Consider the following 16,751-nt stretch of genomic DNA (forward strand, 5'->3'; position numbering starts at 1 on the left):
GTTGGGTTTAGCAAACTTAGAATACAAAGTAGCCAACTACCTTCAACTGAATAAAACAAGGATGATGTTGTTTGTGAGGATAAGATTCTAACCCTTGGTTAACACTCATTTTAATGTGAAATACCTCTAGGCTTACAATAAACACATCTTTTTTTATTTTCAAAGATTCAATTGCATTGATGACCAATCTTTTTTTTTTAACATATATTTTAGAATTCCTGTCTTGATTTTTTGAAACCGCTGTGATATACGCCAAGCAGTGACATAATAATTCTACACTCCGCTCGACAAAGTCGATATGTGTCTTATTACAGACAATCACACAGATGGTTTACATGGTCAAACTGTCAAAAACTGTCAAAACACTTGATACTGTGGTCTGGGTAGGTATTACTTCCTATTTTTCAAAGCTGTACAGAGCAGACACAGGCTTTTAAGTGAGTTTTAAATCTCAACACAGATCAGAGGGAGGCTGTTCAAAGAGTATGAGAGCCTCCCTTTCACTTTCTCTTTCTCTGTTCCACCTATCCCTAACCCTATATTTTTCAAACTTTTCTATGAAGATTGTAAGTAGTATGTGGAAATGTTTTTAAAAGGCGAAGGTTTGCGAGATGTGAATATTGCCTTGAAGTTTTAAGTCGTTTCACTTCTCATGGAATTGCCATAGGGCAGTGGAACTCAATTCTGGCCCTTGAAATCCATTCCAGTCCAGGTCTTTATTCCAAGCAGGTGCTAAATTAACTAATTGCCTCTCAGCAGATTCAAGTAGCTGTCTTAGAACCTGCTTAGACTACAAACTCAGACTTCACTTGATCTCGAGGGCCAGGATTGAGTACAACTGCTGTAGACTATAAAGTATCTTTGCGGAAATGAATTTGTCTGTTACCTCTTATTTGACACTTATTTTTTCCAAGTTATCAAATCCCATGTTGCCCACAATTCTGCTTTGTTTTTAATTTTTTTTCTTCCTAATTTGCATCAATGTTAGTGCCATCTTTAAACAATGTCATGTTTTAATATCTATCACAGATCACATAATGCAAAACAAAATACACAAGACTAAAGTTGTTTAAATGTATGCGGGTCTGTCTGTTCTTATGCTGCAAATGGAGAATTAATTATTAATAATAGGGTTAGTTTTTAGTTTTTTTTTTTTTTCTTGAGTGCCCAATTATGTTACCCCCAATTTTGCCCCAATTTAGAATGATTTTTTCCCCTGACCGCAGCAATTCCCCACACAGCTCAGTGGAACTGAAGGTTCAGTTGGCGTCCTCCGATGCCATGATCAAGCCAGCTTCCTCTTCTACACCCAGGAACTCGAGAGTGGATGTCAGCGAGCTACATCCACAGTAGCATGGTGGGGAGAACAGTCCCTTCTGGTTCGCGCCTTTCGGAATCGCCAGCGAAGACAGCCGACTTCACACAGCCAGGACTTGAAGACATTAGTTTTCCTTTGATATCAGAGTTAACAGGGACTAGTTCATGTCTCATTCTATTTATCTCCCTCTTTCCCAGCCTGCAGTCTCTGCGCAAGGAGAAATCGCGGAACGCCGCTCGCTCACGCCGGGGAAAGGAGAATTTCGAGTTCTTCGAATTGGCCAAGATGCTGCCCCTGCCGGGCGCCATCACCAGCCAACTGGACAAGGCCTCCGTCATCCGACTGAGCATCAGCTACCTGCGCATAAGAGACTTCTGCAGGCAAGGAGAGCCACCTTGGAGTCCCCTGCTGGAGGGAGGACCACACAACAAGGGTAGGCAGTGCCATAGACATTTCCACAAGAGGTCATTCCGGCAGATCAAATCCTGGGGTGGTGATTCCAGATGTATTACAAAATAAAACTGTTAATTAAAATAAGTAATTAGTGAACTTGAGCGAGAACAGATATAAAGCACTTTTTTACACAGAGCATAGCCTACCAGATGAAGTAGTAGTATCTAAAACGCTGGGGACATTTAAAGGACTAGATTCTGTGCTTTTAAATTAATCCCCCCCCCCCCCCCCCCCCCCCCCCCCCCCCCCGGTAGCAGAGAACAGTGTGCTAATAAGGGATGAGCCTTGGTGGATCTAATGGTCTTTCCTCATTCCCAAACTGTTCTTATGTTCATATTAAAGGTAGAATAAATAGGGGATACAGCATTAAATAATTCCCCCTTCTACCTATCATTCATGTTGTTTGGTTTCATTTTCTTGTTTTGTTCCAGTATTTTTGTTATATACTTGAAATTTAAGAGAAACTGCAGTGTGGAAGGCAGTGGGTTTGAGTAGCTCGATGGTTAGAGAAAGCAGTGGGTTTAAGTAGCTCGATGGTTAGAGAAAGCAGTGGGTTTAAGTAGCTCGATGGTTAGAGAAAGCGCTGGCTGCAGTCCATTTAATCATACAGAGCTCCACCTCATCAGTTAGCTAGAGAGTAATTTGCAGCATTAATGTAATTAGAACAAAAAAAAAGTTATGCAGTTAGTAATTAATAAGAATTAACTGCGTAACGAGAATAACATAATTACAAGGGTTTTTAATTACCATGATTAGCACAGACAAAAATTCAGTTACAATAAGCCGGCATGCACAATGCGAGTTACAGACACCTGCATCTCTTTTAACCATTTGCAGGCAGAACTGAAGTACATTGCTGCAAACACCCTCTCTGGAAAACAACCCATTGAAGCCTGTTTCATTTAATTGTGTTGCAAAGCATATCAAATATTGTGGTGTACATCTTTTTGCATGATATATGTAAGTACACAATTTTACATAGTCTTTTCCCAAATCCAAGAGTTAATCCCTAGCTTATATATAGAATAAGTGCATAATAACACTGTAATTACACATTCATGTTTTTACAAAAAGTAATTACACTATGTATATATATGTGTCATTAGAGAACCACTTAAAATTTTTACATGTTTTTTTATAAAACTTTTTTTTTTTTTTTTTTTTTTTTTTTTTTTTTTTTAATTTTCTTTATATGGGGGGAATGGCATCCTCATATGAGGTCATCATGCATTTGCATCTTCCATCTGTCTCCATAGAAAGAGATTGCCATAACAGTTTAATGATTTTTGCGCCCATTCATGTAAAAGTCATTGCTAACATTTAAGTCATCATCCATAACTTCTATGCACCTCCCCTAGCGTAAGGGCATTTAGGCTGTCTGTCAGTTTAAAATAAAATGGATTGTGTTACTGTTTCGTTCCAGTTTACTTTAGTCTTCTTGTTTTTGCTGTTTCTTTCTCCAGCAAGGTCATAGATGATTGTGATATTAAGTCATTCTTTAAGTATGTGGGCAGGGGGTAGAGTGCTGTTCTCAGAGATCCTGTTGGAAAAGGCTTGACTGGGAGAAGCAGCATTTATTAGTCCCCTTGCTTCGGAAGGGGAGGGGAGACGGGGGAACTCAGGGGGGCTTTTGTCTGCCTCACACGTTTTCAAAGCCCACTCTCACAAGAATGTAAAGGCAAAGAAACTCAATTGACAATGCAGTGAGAGTTGGCTGATTGAGTGGGGAGGCAGGTCTAGCACACACAAGGGGAGAACAGTTTCCAGTGCAATCCGGGGGGGGGGGGGGGGTCCTGGCTCTGATATAATAGTTTTTTTTTCTTGATTTATAACTACCTCCTTTTTATTTTTTATTTTTTTTTAATGTTTTAAACAGGGCGTAACCCAGATTGGCCCCGAAGTCTATAACCAGGATATTTTTTCTATCTGAATCAATAACCAGGATATTTTTTTGATTAAAAAAAAAAGAAAATAAGTAATTGCATTGTTAAGTGTTTTAAATAGTATGATAAAATAGAATGCACCTGATTTTCCTCCTGCTTTATGTGCTCCAATATAAAAAATACAATTTTTTTTTTTTTTAAAACCAAAGAGTAGTAAATAACAATCCCTGTACATGTCAAGTCTCACTCAGTTGAAGTTTGATTCATTTTTTATGTATTTTAGTAGTCTAAAAGAAAGAAAATGACGATGCATTTTAACCCAGTACCATCGGCCCATAATTTTTTGGAACATTTTTTAACCTGTTGTTTTAAAATGTCTCTAACTATATTGTTATGAAAAGTGTCAACCTGCATAAAGTTTAAAAGTAACGTATAAAATTAACATAAATGCAGTTTGTGCTCTGATTTCCTCTAAGAAAAATTAATGAAGAACTATGCGGTATTCCCAAATCTCACTCCAAATTTTTTTCACTTCTGATTTTCATCTCTGAAACCCGGAAATCATTTTTCTAGGTAATTGATTTTGGAATATGACGGCATTCGCTGGTGACGTTATCAAAGCACTATATACACTAGTAGTGTTACGTACACCGTGTTCACGCAAATAGATGTGTTCACTTTCCGGTTCTCTTAGGTATGTGTGTCTTGAATCCAGGCATTGCGATAATACTGTTGTCCCAACTTACCATGTTGTTGTACAATGCAAATGTCTAAACCAGGGGTTCTCAAAAAAACAAAAACGTGTGTAATATTATAAAACATGCCAGATGCCCATGGAACTTGCCATGCCACACTTACGCACACAAAACCATTAAAACAGTTTCACAGAAATAGTGCTTATATATATTAGATTTTATAATGTAGTCGTTTAGGGGAAAATTTCCATTTTATTGTTTTTGAAAAAAAAAAAAGACACTTCAATGAAGATAAAAGACCCTTCTTTGTCTCTGCTTTCCAATTCTGTATTTAAACCTCTAAAGGTTTTTAAATACATTTAATTGCACTCAAAGAGGCTGAGCCATGCTGAAAGGATAATTATGTCGGTGGGGTGGGGGTAGTGATTTATTTTAATTTTTTTCAGTCGTGGTTAATATGCCTGATGGTGTTAAACTGGAAGTAAATTAGACAGAATCTGTGTGACTGTTAAAGAGATGGCAGGTTATTCATAGACATTTGAAATTTCAGCCCAGGACAAAAACAATCGCCCTTGTTGTCATGGTAACCTCAAAGGTTATGTCAGCACTATTTTATCAGAATGCCATACACCAGCGGTGTCCTGGACAGCCATTCCCTTCCAGGTTTACCAGGTAAAATGAGATACCTACTTTAGGGTCTTTATGGAGGTTTGATTAAACAACTTAGAACAGAGCTGGAACAAAGACCAGGAGTGGAATAGCCCTCCAGGACCGTGATTGACCACCACTGCTGTACGCTATCCCCTACTGACGTTGCACATGCCTGGAGGGAGAATATTTCTTAGATCTCAAGACAACTCATTCACAAATGGGAATGAAACTTGCCAGGGAAGTTCTGTAGCACAAGATGTCTGCCTGACCTTTGTCTGAGCGACATACATGGTAACATATTTCTAAGAAGATTGCCTATGAATTTCAGTGAAACTTGAAAAGACAATTCATTTGCACAAGTCACTGATAATGTCAGTTGTATATATTAGCGCCTTGTTTGCGCCTCTGTGCCGAATATCGCAGTTTCGAGTTTTTAATATATCGAGACAACCCCTAATCCAATTGTGATTAAACTTACTAAGGACTGTCATTATCACATTCATTTTAAGCTGTCTATTTGACTTTGTGTAACACTTACAGTATGTATCCAAAAGATTGCTGAAAATTGAAAAGAACACAATGCACTTGTTATTGATAATATCAGAATCCTGTAATATGCAGTCTGCCTGTCTGTCTCTATCTACCCTCCTAATGTCAGTTAAGTAAATCCTGTATGATGTTGGGTTTATTGCAGGACACACCTATTCTGTACACCCAGGCAGACATATTGTAGAATATAACAACTAGAATCCCTTTTGAAATGGTACAGTCAATTCTGCTGTTGTATATTTTGGGTAAAATGGATTACACATGTTCAGCTACTGCTGTTCTGCATTTAGTGTCCCAATATACATTAATGTTATATACTCTCTTGTAAAAGCCAGTCATGCCATTCACACACAAATTACCTCAGAGACACTAAGAAAACGAAAAGGTCAGGGAACAGAGACATTTTCAGCTCTCTATTTATTTATTTATTTATTAAAGAGGCCGAGGATGTTAAACCTGATGAAGTTAATAATACCCAAGATTTCTACGTTTCATTCCTGTCATTATTTAAAATAGCAGGTGAAAGTCGTAGCAAAGAAAGCTAATCGTCTGAGTGACATGCAAAGCGAAGCAGGCGAAGTCTTCTTGTCGGTACTGCACAACACTATATCGATAAAACTGTGTATCTACTGAAGGTATTTTTTTTTTTTTTTGTATTAACCAGTGTTTTAGGTCTGGTAAAAATCTGCTAAGTGTTCTATTTTGCAGTAATACTAAAATAAACTTAATACAATGATTTTACTAAACATTTCTGTACAGTTCCAGGCAGCTCGTTTAGCACAGAGCAGAGAGAGAGGACACAAATGGAAGCTGACTAAAAATTTAGAACAGAAGCACTTTTTGCAGTTATAAATACATGGAATACACTACACACCTGAAACACCAGGGACATTAAATAACCAATTATATTCTGTCCTATTAAATAAGATTCCTTTAGCTGAGCAAAATAGTGTGCAGGAAGGGACAAACGTTGATGGGCTTGAGAGACGTTAACATTTTATTTGAATGTAACTCTTTGTAGGAATTACAACATTACACACTGTACAATGTATATTCTATTTTTTTAAATATAATTTTTGTAATGTTTTGAGCTTCATAGAAATTTCACTGGTCTGATTACAGACAAGTCCTCAAAACAGGATTTAGCAGTTTGTAGCCAAAACAAAGAAATAAAAAACAAAACAAAACAAAAAAAAACTATTCTGTGTAAAAATAGATTTATAATGTATCAAATTACATTTGTACAGCTTGTGTTGTGATTTTTCAAAAAACAATGTTAGCACATCATAAAGTAACAGCACTCTAATGGAGCTGATGGGCTATTACTGATGTTTTAATAGTTTAGAAAGGCAACACAATACAATTCACATTTCTATAGCACCTTGCATCTCAAAGATCCCAAAGCACCTCACAGAAAAAAAAAAGAACAATCAAACCATTCAATTAAAAAAATCTTCCAATACAAAATTGAAATAAAACTGAAACAACAAAACAAACAAAAAAAGTGGTTTCAATTAAATTATTAAAAAATCAAATTGGAATTTAAAAAAAGAGCAAAAAGAAGAGAATGAGAATAAAAACACTGTAAAACTTGCACCTGTAAGTGGGGACAAACTTGTGCTAGCGTCACTACTGGCACAGTGCAAGCATTCAGTGAGTAAGGCAGAGCTTCATAACTTGAGGTACCGCTGTTCCTGGTTGTCACCTCCTCCCTCCCCCATCGCGCTCTGACAAACCCCGGAGGTGAGAGTGAGGGTCTGGGCCCCTTTCAGCTCCCTGAATAGAGCGTCTCATTGATATTCCCGTGGCGTAGCCCCGCGGACCCCCACACACAATGGTCTGGGTTTAATGGCTCTGTGTGTCAGTGTGTGACTGAGAGCTTTCTCAGAGTGTGTGTGTGTGTGTTGCTTTCAGGGAGTTTGTGAGTTGATGTGTGTGTGTGCCTTTCTTGCTACTGTGAGAACACATATTGCTCAGACAGTTGTGAAAAAGAGCATTTAGTTAATTTTATTATTTTGGTATAATTTGAAATATTACTGTCTTTTAGTTCAGTAGCTAAATTACATTTACAAGAGAAGCTGTTACATTGTAGCATTGTTGTTGTTGTTATTATTATTATTATTATTATTTCTTAGCAGATGCCTTTATCCAGGACAGCTTAGAGTTGTTAAAAAATATCACAGTACAAAGTATTACAAAATATCGCATTATAGAATATCACATTACAAATAAGAACATTTATAAAGTTCAGTAAAATCAGTAGAAAATCAGTTTTCTAATGCGTAAAATAAGGAATACAGTAAATAATTACATTTAAGAGCTTTAATCGTTAAACGCATCCAAGTCATCCTGGCTTCACGGTTTGTTTTTTATGGTTTACAATAAACGGACAGAAATGCAGAATGGTATACACACACAATTCAGGTTGTAGTTTATATCAATAAAATAGCTATTTTCATAATTGGAATGATTAAAATCAGTAGAATTTCCTGGCTGCAGTCGTTTTGGGGTTTCCTATTACCAGTACAAATTCTACTGCCAGTAAGAAGCCCCAAAATGACTGCTGTCAGTGGTTTAACATCAGGGCTGAAGAAAGAGAGAGACTTATATTTTATTGACTAAGTTTAGAGAAAGTGAAAGGGGTGGTTATATTAAGAATCTGTTTTGTGCACCTACTGGCAGTGGCGGATTAGGGCCATTAAGAAAACTGGCAGTCACATCTGCCTTTCTTAAAAGTGTTCAGGTTAAAGCAGCCCAGAACACATATGGTATGTTTGACATACCTTTGTCAAAGGAAAGTGTGTTTGAAAACAAACAGTGGAGGTGCTTCTAGGCTTTTGATGCCATGGCAACCACACTCACTTATTTCTATTTAAATCCATTAATGTGTCTGTGATGTAATTTACTACACTGGTAACGATCGAATGAACGATCTACTGTTCATATAAACCGTGTTAAACTGACATTTCTCTTGTTATTATTTCCCTCTCCACTGGTGTGTTGCCTCCTACTCGAACACTAATTTGATCTGCAATAGCACTTCTAATTACCTGTTGGCTTTGAAATTACCCGACGCTACCCGGATCTCTTTTTGCTACCCAGGTGTCTATTTATTAATTTGAGAATTTAAAAATCAACGTAGCCTTTTCTAAACTGACAGGATATCAGTGTTTCACAGAAAGCAATAACGCACAGCGAGCAGCTAGTACACCTCAATAATAATAAGCGGGGAGCCTATTCTTCTCAGGAGCTAAATCAGAAGGAAAACAACGTCCTGTTGAGTTTACGTCAGTGATAACTCTGTGGTAATAACCGTGTGGCTTCCAAAACAGAGCGATTTATCTACAGTTATTGCGCAGATGCAGTTTCTTACCAAAAAAAATCAAACAAGTAGCCTTTTTAAAAATAAGCATATAAAATGAAATAATGTGGAGCACAGTAAGTAAGTCTGCTTCCTCCTTTTAAATGGCAGAGTTTGCTGATTCCGTTTTCTCCTGCTTGGTAAAGAAATTCCACTCAGTGCTTTGCTTGGATGCCATTGTTAGGTATTCACAAGACAGAATTTAGTGGTCGGGAACTGCACTTCATTGTTACAATCAAACAGACGCTCATGTCCCACTAACTCTTGCAACTGCTGTCAAAACCCAGCTGGCTAAATTTACTGTAGCTATTGTGACAGCCCTTAAAGTAACAGCAGAATATGGCCAATATATGAAGCACATTTTACATTAATAACTGTATCTAAACAGAGATTATTATTATTATTATTATTATTATTATTATTATTTTAAATGTTTCCAGTACTGAAAAAGGTTACAGATCTGAAGGGACTAAATGTATGTGTATAGTATTTAAATATGTACCATGCACTTAAAACATTAATGTATGTGATATTATTTTTAATCATTACCCGAAAAAGATCTGGGTACCCGGGTATGTTTCATGACCGGAACCCGGTTCTGGATTTCTCGTCCATGCCGACTCAAATCGATCGACCAATCTTGATTTATAGATTGAAGTCCAAAAGACCAACTGGTCGTACGCTCAAAATCAGGACAAGATTTACTGTAGTCTATAAAAAAAAGATTATCTTCATTTTATTAGTCAAAACATATTTTTTTTACTAAACCGAGCAAACAAACAAAAAGGTAGTAGGACTGCGCGTTTCGACACAACAGGTCTTCGTCAGGTTCACAATGTATATACGATGTTTATATATATATATATATATATATATATATATACATTGTTATATATTATATATATTACTCGAATAATATAAACTGTGTGTACTATACATGTATGTGTTATTATATACATGTCTTCAGTTTAAAGAAAAAAATACAATATGATTAATTAATTATTAAAATAATTATCTGCACTCGGAATAAAACGTATTGACTCAGCAGGGGATACAGCGACCACTCACTGCATTGCATGATACTGACTCTTCTCTTCCTGTCTTTTAGCTATGGGGAGGACGCGGATGTCACCGGCCACTGATCTCTTCGAGCATCACCTGGGGGGACACCTGCTACAGGTAACACTGACTCTGAACCAGACAGCCCCTGCTAGCCTGGGGAACACTGACTCTGAACCAGACAGCCCCTATTAGCTTGGGTAACACTGACTCTGAACCAGACAGCCCCTGTTAGCCTGGGTAACACTGACTCTGAACCAGACAGCCCCTGCTAACCTGGGTAACACTGACTCTGAACCAGACAGCCCCTGTTAGCCTGGGTAACATTGACTCTGAACCAGACAGCCCCTGTTAGCCTGGGTATCACTGACTCTGAACCAGACAGCCCCTGCTACCGTGGGTAAGACTGACTCTGACTGCTATGTCTTATTTCCATCCCAGTATTACCAGCAATGACAACACTATGGATTTGGAGTAAATATTGCACAGATAGTGGTCCTGGTACAACAGAACACTGTTAGTCTGCCAGTTATATGGCATTGTGGTACCGCATAGAATAGCAGTAGTGTGTATTATGCTATAATGTGTCTCTGCTCATACTACTAGAATACCATGGTCAAAATATGAAAATGCTTCCACTGTGGTACCATTCTTCCAATTACAGCCTTATGCCATGGTAACTACCCTTGTGGTACCCTCAGGACAAAACCATGGCCAGTCAATACAAAGGCTAAAGGCTTCCCTCTCTCCCTGTCCCTTCATGCAGCTGGTTGGATAGCAGGGAAATTGCTCCATAGTTATCATGCAGCAATTTAATGGGCAATTATCTAGCAGGTTTTTTTTTTTTTCTGCAATTGAACGTGGAGCGACTGATTTCCTAGGTAGGTAAGGCTGTCAGAGGGAAAGAAGGAGACAGCAATGCCCCCTCCTTTCTCAGCTCACTCCCCTCTTGTCATCTCCAGGGGTGTAGGGTGAGGCTGTCTGAGTGCTGGGTAGATTGATTTGAATACTCCTAGCATGCCTTGATAGACCCTAATCAGTGCTCTGGCTGATCTGTATGCAGATGCTGTGAGTTGTAGGGTAGGGAGCTCTTAAAGCTGCAGTACAGCATAGGGTATTCGGAGCGTTGTTGCTGTAGTGTCCAGCAAACAGTTGGATTGCAAAATCTGATCAAATGAAATCCATGCAGATTTCTATATTCCATAGATTAGATTGCTGTGCATTTCAGAAACTATAGTGATGGCATTATCCAAAGCAGCTGTCTATTTGTCTGCTTGTCTTCTGTCATGTCCATGTTCTTGCTGCTCTTGTGTACTATAGTTTTCTTCAATACTGTTGGTTTTCTCAAGGAACAAGGTATTTGACCGGAAACTGTTACTATAACACAGTGCAAACATTGTGTTTGAACTTATAACAGCAATAGGAAACAATGGCTACTAATGTCAATAGAATAACATTACATTAAAAAAAAAATATTACTAACAAATGAATTTAAATGCAGTATTGAAAATTACAGTCAAGTAACTGAAAACGGAATAGAATTCTGGCAGATGAGATTGTCCAATCACAGTAAGAGGTTTAAGTTGATTCTATAAAGCAATGTGGGTTTCCTGTTAGTTTTACATAAGTACGAACCACTTGGCCCATCTAAGCTTTTCTGTTTCCTAGTAGCTGATTGATCTCAAAAACTTGTCAAGTTGGGTCTTAAAGGATCCAAGTGATTATGCCTCAACAGCATGACTAGAAAATCCATTCCATCCCCTCATCACTCTCTGTGTGAAGAAGAGTCTCCTTCAACAACATGACTAGGCAGCCCATTCTATCCCATCATCACTCTCTGTGTGAAGAAGAGTCTCCTTCAACAACATGACTAGGCTGCCCATTCCATCTCCTCACCACTCCTTGTGTGAAGAAGAGTCTCCTTCAACAACATGACTAGGCAGCCCATTCCATACCCTGCCTTCTCTCTGTGAGAAGAAGTGTCTCATTCCCTCTGTCCTAAGTCTGTCTCCATTTCCAGCTATGTCCTCTGGTCCTGGTTTCTGTGCTGTGTTTAAAGTATTGGTTTAACTGAGAAGTATACTGTACTGTAATCCAATGAACCAAGAGGCTTGAATATAAATGAATATTAAAATGTACTGTATAGCAATTGCCCGAATAATTTTTGGTACCACCATATTTGGAATACTCTCTTAATGAAGACAATGTTGATTTAAAAAAATATATATATTTAGGAAAAAAAAAAACTGCTTAGAAATAATGAACAATAAGATAACTACCTTTTCAAATGTTTAAAAAAAAAAAAAAAGGCAAACTGATACAAATCAAATTAGCGCTTAAGAAATCTGATTCTTTTTATATTGGCCATCGTCAGTGATAACTAGGTAATTGCACTTTATTTCCAACAAATTCAGACGCCAGGCTTGCTAATCCCAAGCACTCTCATTTGCATATTGAATGGATCGGTTCGCATAAATTACCACCACTTAAAGTACTGGAAAAATAGCAATCATTCTCAAACCAACTCTATGTCCTGTCTGTTTAAAAATGATCCTTTTAATGGCGTTTCTATTTTTCACTTTTCATTATTGACACAGAGGTTAATGAATGGTTAATGAAAAAAGTACCCTTTTTATACTAAAGATAAAAACAGTATATTCATCTAAACATTAAATGCAAACTTGGAGAAATGTTGTATTTGGGTAACAGTTTTGTCTTAGCTTTTTATAGGTTGAATGTCAAGATCTGCATTTTCTGATCTCAAGGAAGGAATAGGAATATTCAGTTAGTAGTTCTTGGAGATAGAATGGCCCTAATCCATGAAGGACCTTATAAGTTATTATGGCATAGTGTTACTCTGTTGTAGTGCTATGATACAAATACTAGTAATATTTGCCTTTGCCGATGATGCTGCTGCAAATGGTTCTGCTAGGTTTTCTTCAGGGTAATATTCTGGGATTTAATTCCTTCAAAACAAGGAGAAACAAACGACCTTGAGACCTTGAATTATCATCACCACAGTGGATGAAGCCCCTGGCAACATTTTTCCATGCATCTAGAAAACCCCTTATCCGATTGTGATGAACTTTGATATTACGCATAAGTTATTGGGAGTAGCAGACTGGGGGGTTACATGGAGATGTCTTTCTGTCTGTATGTCAAGCTCACATTTTGTTTACAGCTGTGGCCAACATTTTTGCATTACCTAGAACTTTAGGATTACTTTAAAAAAAAAAAAAAAAAAAAAAAAAAAGTATATATAAGAAGAAAAGTTGTAGTCCAAGGAGGGAGCTTCATGACTACAACTCCCTGAATGCACCGCGACTGCAGTTTTGGCTATCCCACTGCTGCCACCAAATGCAACGAAGCCTTACGGCTAAAGCTTATTTTCCACCCTACACACCTCTGACACAGACACAGAGCATAAGCACTTTCGTGCACTTTATTATTTACAGCAAACAAAAATAAATAAACAAAACAATGAACGGCTAAGCCGTTTACCAGTAAAACAAACAAACGCAAACAAGGTACCTCGTTTAAGCCTCTTCAGCAGCTGGCTTGTACTCTGTTAACCAGGCTGCATATGGCTGCTTCTCCCTCAGCAACAATCATTGTGAAGCATGTGGTTTCAGATGAATAGAAGTGCAATTACAGTTGCAATTAAGTAACATATAAATGATGATTTAGAACATTCACAGAGCAGTTTTAAAACAAGGTGCACAAACAGCAGTGTTGCAGAACAGTATGTTCACAAATAGAGCACCAGACATTAGCAAATATGTAATTTATTCCATAGCTTTTCAACTGTCAAATTAATTCTTCTAACTCTACCATGCAATACAAAAATGAAAAAACATTTTTTTTTTGTAAAAACCTGGAGTTTTGTGATAAAACGTATAAAGACTTGAGTATAGTTTAGACTAACACAATTCGCTGTAGCTGTACATTTGGGAAACATACATTTGAATGAGTTTATACAAGTTCACTGTGAATAATAACACTAATTTATATTCTTTATCATCTCTATCCAGTCGCTAGATGGCTTCGCCTTTGTGGTCAGTCACGAGGGAAGATTTCTCTACATCTCTGAGACGGTGTCCATCTACCTTGGTCTCTCACAGGTAATCACTGTCAACTCTGCATTAAATAATCACTGCTTATACCAATCGCATGCCTCTAATCTGTTATTCAATTGTGATGACATCTTAGTGCTGAAAGGGGCTAGATTTTGTGCGATGAGCTAGTGGCCAGTCGAGAATCGGGACACACAGTTACTGGTTTTGTTTTCTTTACTGGTTACCCAACTGGTTTTGCAACACTTAAAGCAGCTAACATACATTGACTTTTACATTACACTGTAAAATCAGTCACTGGAGACTGAAAACAGTAGGTCATTTATAACACTGGACCATATCGGCTGTTGAGGGAAAAAAAAAAAGGCAAATTAATACCAGCCTATTGTACCTTATCAATAAAATATTGATGAACTGATGGGAGAATCTTTGGAAATTGTGTATGGGACTTGGTGACTCAAAGACAGCAGCTCCGAATAAGAGAAGAATCCAGCAATGAGTTCTGTTACTCTAAATCTGGCTTATTCTAGAGAATCCTAAATGCCGGTCTAAACGAACATTGGTTACCCTCAATGTTTGTTCCCTCCTATATGTTTGTTATGTATCCTATTTGTATGCACATTATGCATGGGTAATGCTGGTAAATGGGAGCAGTGTTTGCAGACTGTTATTTATTATTGTAGGAGAGACGGGACCTGTCGGAGGTGACTGGATGGTACAAGCTTAGGGTTAAGGGAAGGGGGTACAAATATTCCTGAATATTGGTTCCTAGGGGGAACACACATTTGCTGACACCAGGACTGAACAGCTTCCCTCATTCCATTCAAATCTTATGACCATGTGACCTTTCAACTCTGCCTCCTATTTTCCATATGTATGAGCAGAGTAGATGGTTCTGGCAAAGTTCAAATCTAATATTATCACACGATTTAAATGGGATGGCAATTAAGTCCTGGCATTTTGGATTCTCTAGACAAGCTCCAAGCCAAGTAAAATTAACTCCGTATCAGAGGAACAGACCTTAGAGCCTCTCAGATGGATGCATCTCAAAATAGTTTGGGGCATGTAAAAAGGTGACATTTAAAATGAAGATGTAACTTTTATATTGGTATTTACTTTACAATAATTGTCTCGAATTACTGTGCATTTACAGAGTAGTAACTTATTAAATACATGTGTACTTACTCTCAATTACAATTCTGTTATGCAGAGCTGCTAGGTACTTAATGTGTAACCCTTTTTGTACAATACATGCAAGTACACAGTTGTATGAGAAAAGGGTTAGGGTTATATCGTGCAAAAAGATGTACACATGAAGTACATTGTAACTGTATTTAATAACATTGTAATTATATGTAGCACACATGTATTTACTAGGTAACTACTATGCAAATGTTCAGTAACTGGAGACTCTTATTGTAAAGTGTTAACTGACAACTAAACCTGTACACATGTAAATAGCTGTGTTAACACAAAAAAGAAGGAAAGAAAAAGCAACTGACGCAACAAAAAAAGTTTTTCTCACTTTTTAAACTCCTAAAATCTCCTAAGCGTTGCTGGGCCTCTTCGTTAAAATATAAAAGAGCCTTCTCTGTTCGCTGCGGTCCTTTGTCAATCAACAGGGCAGGGATAGCACAAGCAGTGACAATGTGACAGGCCTCTCTGGTTGTGGATAGTGCTTGTCATGTCACTGTTAAGTCCTGCTGTTTCTTACTAGAATAAATAATCACAGTAATTACCCTCACGATCAAAGTGTCAGTGCTGTGCTTAGTCTCAGCTGAATCGATAAGCTTGTTCAGAAGCACATTGATTGCATGCTGGGAAAACAGCCAACTCGGACTTGAACCCTAACTTGGAGCGTTAAGGAACCTGTTCAAAACAAGTACACTGAAAGTTGAGTGAATGCCCCAAAAATGGGGTGCATTCACAAAATGTTAACTATTTCAAAGTTCCGTTTTGTTTTAAGTGAAGTTTATAGTTTTTATCTTTTTTAATTTTATTTTTCAAAGCACTGTTTGGATGTTTATTTAGCTGGTCTTCACTGTTGTCAATGAAACTATTAATAGTCCAGAACAGCTTCAGGACTTGAGTTGAGGTTTTGTGAATAGAGACCTATGTCTCTCGTCTTTTTTTGCGCAGAGTACTATATTTGCATGGGCTGTTATTTGTAATGCATGCCAGCCTTATAAATAACTTGACAGATGTTTATGTATTCCCTTAACCCTGGTTCAATACTCTTAAACATCTGCAGTTTGGGATATTGAAATTTATGATGGATATTGCAATTGTTGTTGTCACTTTTCTGTTTATGAAACTATGGATATTGAAACCTGCACCTCTGGTCAAACGTTTTGTATTACCTACAATTTTAGGTTTGAGGCATTTAAAATAATAAATTATATATATATATATATATATATATATATTATATATATATATATATATATATATATATATATATATAAACATAATTTAGATCTTTTATTTAACATCATGCAATCAATTTTCAAAAATTTCAGATTTTAGATTTCAAAAATATCACACACTGCGATTTGTCAGTTTTCTGTGAAGTATATGGGAAAACTACAAGGCAGTATAGGGTTAATGGTTTCAGCCAGGCTGTACTGCTGTTCATTATTCAAGGCTTGCCATCTATCTGGCTGTGCGCTGGCACATGGCACAGCCTGTGCAATCATAATTTAAGACTTT

General features: G+C 37.4%; 1 protein-coding gene across 2 annotated transcripts in view; it reads left to right on the forward strand.

Moving 5' to 3' along the window:
- Window positions 1-16,751, forward strand: part of npas1 (neuronal PAS domain protein 1) — a 41,333-nt gene that overhangs the window by 10,914 nt on the left and 13,668 nt on the right. For both annotated transcript variants that reach the window (XM_041234769.1, XM_041234770.1), the window contains 3 exons: window positions 1,516-1,751; window positions 10,019-10,089; window positions 14,001-14,090. In XM_041234769.1, coding sequence (XP_041090703.1) covers window positions 1,516-1,751; window positions 10,019-10,089; window positions 14,001-14,090 — 397 coding nt within the window. The remainder of the gene's footprint in view (window positions 1-1,515; window positions 1,752-10,018; window positions 10,090-14,000; window positions 14,091-16,751) is intronic.

Source organism: Polyodon spathula, chromosome 35 (assembly GCF_017654505.1).
Source record: "Polyodon spathula isolate WHYD16114869_AA chromosome 35, ASM1765450v1, whole genome shotgun sequence".
Taxonomy (NCBI): Eukaryota; Metazoa; Chordata; class Actinopteri; order Acipenseriformes; family Polyodontidae; genus Polyodon; species Polyodon spathula.